At 40.4% G+C, this 10,366-nt stretch overlaps 1 protein-coding gene across 3 annotated transcripts in view; it reads left to right on the plus strand.

Moving 5' to 3' along the window:
* DHX33 (DEAH-box helicase 33) overlaps positions 1-10,256 on the plus strand; it is a 28,325-nt gene extending 18,069 nt beyond the window's left edge. For all 3 annotated transcript variants that reach the window (XM_077165640.1, XM_077165641.1, XM_077165642.1), the window contains one exon: positions 6,748-10,256. In XM_077165640.1, coding sequence (XP_077021755.1) covers positions 6,748-7,056 — 309 coding nt within the window. In that variant the 3' untranslated portion in view covers positions 7,057-10,256. The remainder of the gene's footprint in view (positions 1-6,747) is intronic.
* The last annotated feature ends 110 nt before the right edge of the window (positions 10,257-10,366 follow it).

Consider the following 10,366-nt stretch of genomic DNA (forward strand, 5'->3'; position numbering starts at 1 on the left):
TCTTAGCTGTTCCAATCCATGAACACAGTATGTCCTTCTATTTATTTAAGTCTTCCATGATTTAGCAATTTCTTGTAATTTTCTGTGTATAGATCTTTTGTGTCCTTAGTTAAATTTGTTCCTAAATATTTGATTCTTTTGGTTGCTAATAGAAATGGATTTTTTTTTCTTGGTTTCCTCAGATTGTTCATTACTAGTACATAGAAACACCACTGATTTTGGGGTATTAATCTTGTACCCTGCCACTTTGCTATACTCATTTATTAGCTCTAGAAGCTTTGTATAGATGTTTTGGAATTTTTGACATATAGCATCATGTCATCTGCAAACAGTGGGAGTTTTACTTCTTCCTTTCCAGTTTAGATACATTTTATTTCTTTTTCTTGTCCAATTGCTCTGGCTAGAACTTCCAACATAGTGTTGAATAACAGTGGTGACAATGGCCATCCATGTCTTGTTCCCGATTATAGAGGGGAAGCTTTCAGTCTTTCCCCTTTAAGTATGATGTTAGCTGTGGGTTTTTCATACATTACCTTTATCATGTTGAGGAAATTCCCTTCTATTCCTATCCTTTGATGTTGGCTATCACAGAGGCTCAGCAGGCAGAGTTCTCACCTGCCATGCCAGAGACCCAGGTTCAATTCCTGGTGCCTGTCCATGAGAAAAAAAAAGGAAAAAAGAAAGGGTGTTGAATTTTGTCAAATGCCTTTTCTGCATCAATTGAGATGAGCATATCATTTTTCCACTTTGATTTATTGATAATGGTATCTTTCATAAATTGATTTTCTTGTGTGAAACAGCCTTGCATGCTTAGAATAGATTCCACTTGGTAGTGGTGTATAATTCTTTTAGTGTGCTGCTGGATTCGATATGCAAATATTTTGAGCATTTTTACCCGTATATTCATTGAAGATACTGGTCTGTATTTTCTTTTCCTGTAGTATCTGTCTGGCTTTGGTGTTAGGGTGTCATTGGCTTCAAAGAATGAATTAGGTAGCTTTCCCTCCTCTTAAATTTTTTTGAAGAATTAAAACAGGATTGGTACTAATTCTTTCTTGAATGCTTGGTAGAATTCACATGTAAAGCCATCTGGTCCTAGACTTTTCTTTTTTGAAAGCTTTCTTGATGACTGATTCAATCTTTTTACTTGTGATTGATTTGTCAGGGTCATCTATTTCTTCTCGAGTCAGTGTTGGTTGTTTATGCTTTTCTAGGAAGCTGTCCATTTCATCTACATTGTCTGGTTTATTAGCATATAGTTGCTCATAGTATCTCTCATTACCTCCTTTATTTCTTTAGGCTTAGTGATTATGTCCCCTCTCCCATTTCTGATTTTATTTATTTGCATCCTCTCTCTCTCTGTCTTTTTTAGTCAGCCTAGCTTAGCTAAGGGTCCATCAATTTTATTGAGTTTTCTCAGAGAACCAACTTCTGGTTTTGCTGATTTTCTGTTGTTTTCATAGTCTCAATTTCATTTATTTATGCTCTAATCTTCATTATTTCTTTCCTTCTCTTTACTTTTGGGTCAATTTTCTGCTCTTTTTCTAGTTCGTCCACATGAATAGTTAATTCCTTGATTTTTTCTCTTTCTTCTTTTTTAATATAGCATTTAGGGCAATAAATTTCCCTCTGAGACCCACCTTTGTTGCATCCCATAAGTTTTGATCTGTTGTGTTTTCATTTTCATTTGCTTCGAGAAATTTACTGATTTCTCTTGTAAATTCTTCCTTGATCCACTGATTGTTTAAGAGTGTGTTGTTGAGCCTCCATATGTTAGTGAATTTTCTGGTCCTCTGCCTATTATTGATTTCCAACTTCATTCCAATATGATCTGAGAAAGAATTTTGTATAATTTATAATTTCAGTCTTCTTAAATTTATTGAGAATTACTTTGTGACCCAGCATTTCTGTCCTTGAGAATGATCCATTAACACACTTGAGAAAAATGTGTATCCTGCTGTTGTCGGGTGTAATGCTCTGTAAATGTCTGATAAGTCTAGTTATCATATTATTTAAAATCTGTTTCCTTATTGGTCCTCTGTCTAGGTATTCTATCCATTGATGACAGTGGTGAACTGAAGTCTCCAGTATTATTGTAGAGGTGTCTATTTTTCCCTTCAGTGTTGTCAGTGTTTGCTTCATGTATTTTAGGGCACTCTGGGTTGGTGTATAAATATCTATGATTGCTATGTCTTCTTGATGAATTTTTCCTTTTATTAGTACATAATATCCTTTATCGCTTTCAGTTGCTTTACATTTGAAGCCTCATTTGTCAGATGTTAGTATAGCTACTTTTTTTGTTGTTTGCGTGAAAAATCTTTATCCAACCCAACTTTCAGTTTGTTTTTGACCTTGGGTCTAAAGTGAGTCTCATGTAGACAGAATATAGATGGGTCCTGTTTTTTAGTCCATTCTGCCAATCTGTCTTTTGATTGGGGAGTTTAATCCATTAACATTTAATTTTATTATTGTATTTTATTATTTTATTATCGTGAAGGTGATACTTCTGTCATTTTATCTTTTAGATTTTATGTATCATATATGTATTTTTTTCTCTTTTTACCTTTACTGATAGTCTTCATTTCTATACTTTTCTCCAGCCCTTTCTTTCCTGTTGTTTCCTGTCTGCCTGTAGTGCTCCCTTTAGTATTTCTTGTAGGGTCTCATAGTCACGATCTCTCTCAGTGACTGTCTGAAAATATTTTAAACTCCCCCTCGTTTGTGAAGGACAGTTTTGCTGGATATAGAATTCTTAGTTGGTAGTTTTTCTGTTTCAGAATCTTAAATATGTCAAACAACTGCCTTCTTGCTTCCATGGTTTCTGCTGAGAAATCTGTACATAGTCTTATCAAGATTCCCTTGGATGTGGTGAATTGCTTTTCTTTTGCCACTTTCAGAATTCTCTCTTTGTTTTTGATATTTGACAATCTGACTAGTAAATGTCTTAGAGTAGGTATTTTGATTTGTCCTTCCTGGGGTTTGTTGTGTTTCTTAGATCTGTAACTTTATGTCTTTCGTAAGAGCTGAGAAATTTTCCATGCTTATTTCCTCCATTAGTCTGTCTGCCCCTTTTCCCTTCTCTTCTCTTTTTGGGACACCTATTACACATATATTTGTGTGCTTCATATTGTCATTCAGTTCCCTGAGAGCCTGCTCATATTTTTCCATTCTTTTCCCTATATGTTCTTTTGTGTATAGAAATTCAGATGTTCTGTTCTCTAGTTCACTAATCCTCTCTTCTGCTTCTTCAGATCTGCTGTTGTAGGTCTCCGTTGTTTTTTTTTTCATTTCTTCTACTATACCTTTCATTCCCATAATTTTTGCCGTATTTTTGTTCAAACTTTTGCATTCTTCTTTATGTTCGCCCAGTGTCTTCTTGATATCCTTTATCTCTTCTGCCATATCTTCCCTCAATTTGTTGGTTTGGGTTGATGAGATTTTGCATAGCTGTTCAAACATCCTGAATTTGTTGTTTCAATTCCTGTATCTGATTTTAAATGTTGGTTTGTTCCTTTGGGCCATATCTTTGATTTTCCTAGTATGACTCATTATTTTTTTTTGCTGCTGTCTAGGCATTTGATCTCCTTAATTAGTTTATTTGGGAGGTCATTTTCACTCTTACCTAGGGTTTTCTTATTTGTTGGCTCTGTTCTCTATCTGTTGTTTGGCATTCAGTTCAACTATTTCCAGACCTCTAGCATAGCTTCTGTTTAACTGATCAGAGTTTTTCAGCTCTTGTTTTTCTGGTTCTTGGTCTGCTTATATGCAACCATTTTTTTGAGGAGGGTCTACTCAGATATGATCAACCCCAGTCAGATTTTCTCAGACTGGACAGGTCCATGTCTCAGGTGGAGGGTGTAATCAGTATCAAGTTTCCCTGAAGGTGAGACCCAGCAGGTTGTCAGACTTTCCTATGAAGCCTCTAAACTCTGTGCTTTTCCTATCCTGCCCAGCATGTAGCTGTTGTCAGCCCGCAGCATCCCACCAGCATAAAGTGATGGGGTTCCTTTCATTCACAGCAGCCTCTCACAGCCAGTGGTGTGGTTGAGACAGAGGCTGAAGTAGGAGGTGTGCTTAGGTTGCTTTTGTTTTCCAGTGGGGCCTGAATTCCCTGAAGGGGGGTAGTCACTGACCTGGGCCTCGCCCCCCTTTTCTTGGGGAAGATATACCCATTAGGGAATTATCCCCATTTATTTGACTAATTATTTTGGTTCTCAGACATGCCTTAACTCCCCTCTTCCCTGGGGCAGTGCTGGAGCCTGAAAATGCCCGCAGTTCTATCTAGTGAGCTGTTATACAATGTGGAGAAAAAAAAAAAAAAAGCCTTTTCAGAGCTGGACCCCAGCTTCCCAGGTTTGCTAATCAAGAGCTGGAGTTGGTACAAAGCTCTGTGTGTCCCCAGACTCTGTGTGCCCCCTTTTCTTGGGGTCCAGCCCTTTTCCAGTATTTTTGTGTGTGTTTGTTTGGTTTGGTTTGGTTGCTGTTTTTCTGTCAGCCCCACCCCTCTCTGCCAAGGCAAAATCTCTGGATTCCTTTCGTACTTACTCCAGATTTATCTGTGCTCAGGGCCTGTTTTCAGCAGTCTGAATTTGTTAATTAATTCTGCAGTTAGAGCTTGGTTGAGCTACCTTCCTTGCTTCTGGTAACATCTCTTTCTTTTTCCCTTAGGGGACCAGCCTGCCATGCCCATAGGGGAGGGACACTGGCCTCTGTGGCTTGGGAGAGTTACTGTTCCGTGTGGGATCTCAGCCATTGCACCTGTTCCAGACTGGTGTACGCTGTGTGTCTGGTCACTGGTGTCCCACCAACAGTTGTTCCATACTCTTCCTGCCTATTTACTAGCTAGCTGTTCTCGAGGACATACTAATTTCCACACCCCACTACACCGCCATTTTGCCCTCAAAAGCTCCTCAGTATCTTACGGAACAATCTAAGGGGAGATTTGATAGCTATATAGAAACTCATGTAAGGAGGCAATAATATTTATAATAATCAGTCTTTTACGAAACATTTATTAAGGTGCCATTCTGAACAGTTTTCACATATTACCTTATTTTAAATCTTCATTTCATTCCCATAAGGTTGATTTTCTTCTTATTTTCAGTATACAGATGATGAAACTAGGGCCTAAGGAAGTTGAGTAATTTGTCTAAAATCACACAGTCAGTGAGTAGGAGCTAACAGTGTGGACGGGGAGACCAGTTGGCCATAGGAATCTGGGCTTCGTGGAGGTGGTGACAGCTGAGCTGTGTCTTGACAGACAGGGAGATGCAGAATGTCTTCATCAGGCAAAGAGGGGCTATTTGCAAAAATCAAAACTCCTTGACCCATCTTCAAGGGAAAAGGGGGGAATTATTCAAATAGAGTCAAGCCCCACAAGGCACTGGAATAAGGAAGTAGAAAAAGCCATCAGAACCAGAGCAACTACTGCTTTTGGACCTGCTTATCCTTTTGCTTTGGCTGCTCTCTGTGTGCTTCCTTCACTCTTCTCTCCTACCTCAGCCTGCAGGTGATTGTGTCAGCCCCAGCTCTACATGGCCTCTCCATGAGATTGATTAGATTCTCTATGGTCAAACTCTGAATTCCTGGAAAAGAGAAGTTGATAGGCCTGGCTTGGGTCAAGCAAGTATCTACCACTGTTCTCTTCAGCTGTAGCCAGGAACATGAGGTTACGTGGTCCACTCAGTAAGGGCAGTAGAGGGGCAGTTTCAACTTAGAGCAGTATCTGCAAAGGATATAGGAAGACAAAATTGGTGCCGCAACCAGCACAGCTCAGTGTCGGGACTGAAGAGAGGTGACAGGGAATTAAGAAACAAAGGCAAGAGAAAAAAATATAGTTAAATCTGGGACCAAGTGGGATTCTGAGCTCTGATGGAGACTCAAAGACCCCAAGAGGTTCAGCACTGCTTGTTTTATAGGGCTAGGAGGTAAAGAAAATAACAAATGTGTAACTAAAGAATGGGGAAGGAGGAAGCACAGGCTGAACCATCTGCTTCCCTGTGCCTGGATGAGTCAAAAGTTCCACGTTTCCCAAGGTTTCCTTCTGTCCCACGTTCCAGCAGCTTTGTAATACTTTAGTCTTTTCAGGACATCAGGTGCCTATTCCCACAGAGACAGCTTTGCTATATCACTGCAGCGAGCATGTAACCTCTGTCTCCAAATTGGGTCTAAGGAAGAGGAAAACAATTCATTTCCATAGATCATAAGATACCTAAGGAAGAGTGAGAGAAAAGACAGGCAAAGTGGGCTCCTGGTGGCTCAGCCAGATTCAGAAATTGGAAGTTTGTGGGGTTTTGCCAGTGGCAGTGGAGAGCCATTGAAGGTTTTTGAGTGGATGAAAAACGATTCGAGTTGTGCTTTAGGAAGAATAATTTGTTAGCAGGGTGTAATAAAAATTGGAGAGAAGAGATGATGTTGTCAGAGTGAGAGGAAAAGCCTTTCTTTTCTGGGAAGTCCTGGTAGATATTTAGGTGAGGGGGTGGGATGTCGGGCGACCATCCTGTCTGTAGTTTGGTAGCTTATATGAATGTCTCCTTCCCACTTACTCTCCCAGGCTGTAGTTTCAGTTCTTCAGCCATGCCTTCTTCCCATACCTCAGCTGAATCTCAAGGCATTGGACTATCAAGATCCCTTTTTTGAGGCTGGCAGTATGGGCTGCCTTGTGGTTCCAGTTGCTCTAAATACTGTGTTGTGGTGAGCAGTATTTATGTTTAGGTCTTTTCTATTTCTCACTTTCTCCTCCAATAGATGTCCATGCCAATCGTGTCATCCCGAGGCGATATGGAGAGCGTCCGCCGCTGTCTGGCACACAGCCTTTTCATGAACACTGCTGAGCTTCAGCCAGATGGGACCTATGCCACCACCGACACGCACCAGCCGGTGGCCATCCACCCCTCGTCTGTCCTCTTCCACTGCAAGCCAGCCTGTGTCGTCTACACTGAGCTGCTCTACACCAACAAGTGCTACATGCGAGACCTCTGTGTTGTAGATGCCGAATGGCTGTTTGAAGCCTCCCCTGAGTACTTCAGGAAGAAGCTGAGAACTGCCAGAAGCTGAGCTACCTGAACACTGCTGGGATGGCTGCTTGCCTGGGAGCTCGCATCAGAGCTGTCCTCATAGAGGCACCCATGTGGGCTCCTAGAGAAGTGGAGACTTTTAATCCAGCTGGACAGGCCTAACTTCCAGGAGTTTGAAAGCATCTTTCTAAGACTGAAGATTGTAAATGTGTACATGCATCTGTACCACAGAAACTTCATCATTTTACTTTCAGTTCTTTGGTGGCTTTGGATTATTTAGTAAACTTCTGAGCCTCAGTTTCTTCATCTGCCAAATGGGGATCAAAATAATAATGATGATGATGATGATAATCCTCATAAGGTTATAGAAGTTGCAAAGTTTAGAGAAAAATAATGCAAAGTGCCCAGACCTGTGCCTGGTGCATGACAGACACAATAAATTTGAGCCATTATGATCAGTGCTTTTTTAATATGCTGTGAATTGAGTGCAACAACATCCTGCAAGTTTTTGTGACTGTGAGGGCGTGTTTTCTGGAAGAGAGCCATTGGAGGCCGCAGAGCTTGGATCTGTTTTAACTTCCATCTGTAATAGAAAACATCACCCCTCTCCATCTCAGTTTCCACATTTGTCAGAGGGGATTAGAGGATCTCTACAGTCTCTTCCTGTTTTCCTGCTTTGAGAAGGGAAAGGACACCAAAGGTTCTTCTTAGCTATTTAATTATCAAAAGCAAATGATCTTTTCCCAGTGGAAAAGCCAAGATTTAGCCTCCTGTTCTTGTGTGCTTAATTGGCCTAAACATATCTGTGTGGTGTTTCTGTGGAAGTTTCAAGAGGGAGGCTGTCTCCTACCTCATGGGCTGGCTGCCCTGGCGAAGTCTCATTCCCTGGGGGTGGACCTTTGTGTGGCTCTCTCCAGGCAGAGAGCAATAAGGGAGAGCTCTCCAGTCGCTAGGCCATGCCTACCCCCTAGAGTCTCTCCAGCCTGGGTGCCTCTGGAGCATGCTGCTATCAGTGCTTCCTGGAGACAGGTAGTTTCCTGGGTTAAGGTTGATTTTTATCTTTTGCATCATGTCCAGTGCAGGCACTGGAAATGAATCTTATAACATGATGGCCTCCAGCATACCGCTTGTCATGTTTCTCTCTAACTGGGCACATATAAACATGTGAATATAATGAATGATGTCATGCTCTGTTTCAGCCATTCTCTTCTGGCAGTGCCTCTGGCACTGGTCAGAGCTGTGGGGAATAGGGAGATACACAGTCTGTGAGACCCCAGAGAGAGAGAGAGAGAGAGACTGGCTTGTCTCAGACCACATTTGGTCTTCATATTCTTATATCTTATTTTCTACGATCTTTTATCTGCCTCTTAGGAATTTGGGGACAACCTGGCTTTGCTACTTTCTGTGGGCCAGTCATCCCTCTCCAGCTCAGTTTCCATATTTGTCAGAGGGGATTAGAGGATCTCTACAGTCTCATCCTGTTTTCCTGTTTTGAGAAGGGAAAAGGCACCAAAGTTTCTTCTTAGCTATTATCAAAAGCAAATGATCTTTTCTCAGAGGAAAAGCCAAGATTTAGCCTCCTCTTTTTGTGTGCTTAATTGGTCTAAACACATCTGTACGTGTGTCTGATCATTGCTTACAAGTTCAAAGTGAGTCCTGCAGTTAAAAGCATGGGGCCAAACTGGGCCAAAGAGGCTTTTCACTCTGGGTCCAGCACGCTCTTCTCAGGGACCACAGCCTCGTGGAGTGCTTCCAGGTCATAGACCTGTTCATCAGGAAGCATGCCAAATCCGGTTCAGTTTTTACAACACTAGCTGCGGTCTTGAGTATTCAAGCTTTTAGCCAGTGTTCAGGGGTATCTGGGAGGTTGTGATTTATTTTTTAACAAATAGTTACATTTAGACCAAATAGGATTGACAGATCCTGTAGACCCCATCTTACTGAATCTTAGCTAACTTTTCCTCAGATTGACTTGCTATTACTGCTGTTGACTTTCTGAAAAGTTCCTTTTTTTTTTTTTTTTTTAGGTGTATTTCTTTTTTCCTTTATTTGATATAGGGCTAGGATGTTTACCCTGACTTGGTAGAAGCAAATGTATTTTTCTGTGCTCGTAAAAAATTGTTCTGGTAAAATAAAACTCTGCTGGTAAAAAATTGGGGAAAGGGTGATTATATTCCTTGGCAAATTATCTCTATAGCCAATCTCTGATTCAAGTCACACTTAACTTGGAGTAGTATATGTCCAGTTTAAGTACCTGCACAACTTCCAGAAATGTATATTCTGAGTGGGAGGAAGGCATAAAGGGTGTGACCAGCTTCTGCACAGGTTTAATGTTTCTGTACAGAAATAGTTGTACCTCTGTAACATTTTGTTGGAGTTTTAATATAGTATTTACTTTTTACTGAGCTTTTTCAGAAGTTAATTTATGACATAGCTGCTCAGGGATTAAATCAGATTGGAAAACCCATTCTGACTCCACATATTACCACAAATAAGTAAATGGTTATTTATATTGAGCTGCAGGGAATAGTACACTTTAAACTTTCATTAAGAAAGTTAAATATTTCAAAGTGATATTAAAATATAATCTTGAGCTACCCTTTTTCAATTGGTAAGATCTCTGATGGTGTGATACCTGTTTTCCAACCTGTAAAATCTGTATCTGAACTAGTCAATCTCTAGCTCCCATGAGCAGCTTGATGTAAATAGGTGCACTCCAAGCAGATTACATGCCTCCGATGTTTTTCTTCTATTTCCAGTCATGATGTGTGAAACATCCATAGTAACACAGATTTCATTACAAGGGGAAGGACTACACATACTGGGTCCTTGGTAAAAACCCCTTAGTGTTGCATCTCTGCTAGTTTTAAAGAGATACCAGAACAGAGAGGCAAGCTTTTGCTCTGAGGGTAAACACAATTATGTATTGTGATATATTATACAACTGCTTAATACGGCTGCCAGGAACTGCGGCCAGGCAGCCAAGATACCATTCCTTGATCATATGAAGAAGCCTGCACCTGTGGGACAACAAAAATTTTAATGTATTTTATTTGATCAGACTATTATAGCTTGAAAAAGAAAGAAAAATCTCTAAGAAAAATAATCGAATTGGTTCAGATTTATATTGTATTTTGAGAGGCTGCTCTTGTTCAGACAGATCCTATAGAAACATAAGCTCTTGTATATAATGCTCAGATTTGCACATAACCATAAAATCCATTAAAAATGAATCTTGTACATGAGTTGTGTGGCTTTCTTGCGTCTCCTTTCTCTTATTCGCAGAAAGCTGTTTAGAATACATTAGTCTTATCTTTACCACTCATTTGGGAAGACATACTTTTTTAGTA

The sequence above is a fragment of the Tamandua tetradactyla genome, chromosome 6 (assembly GCF_023851605.1).
Source record: "Tamandua tetradactyla isolate mTamTet1 chromosome 6, mTamTet1.pri, whole genome shotgun sequence".
NCBI classification, from domain to species: Eukaryota; Metazoa; Chordata; class Mammalia; order Pilosa; family Myrmecophagidae; genus Tamandua; species Tamandua tetradactyla.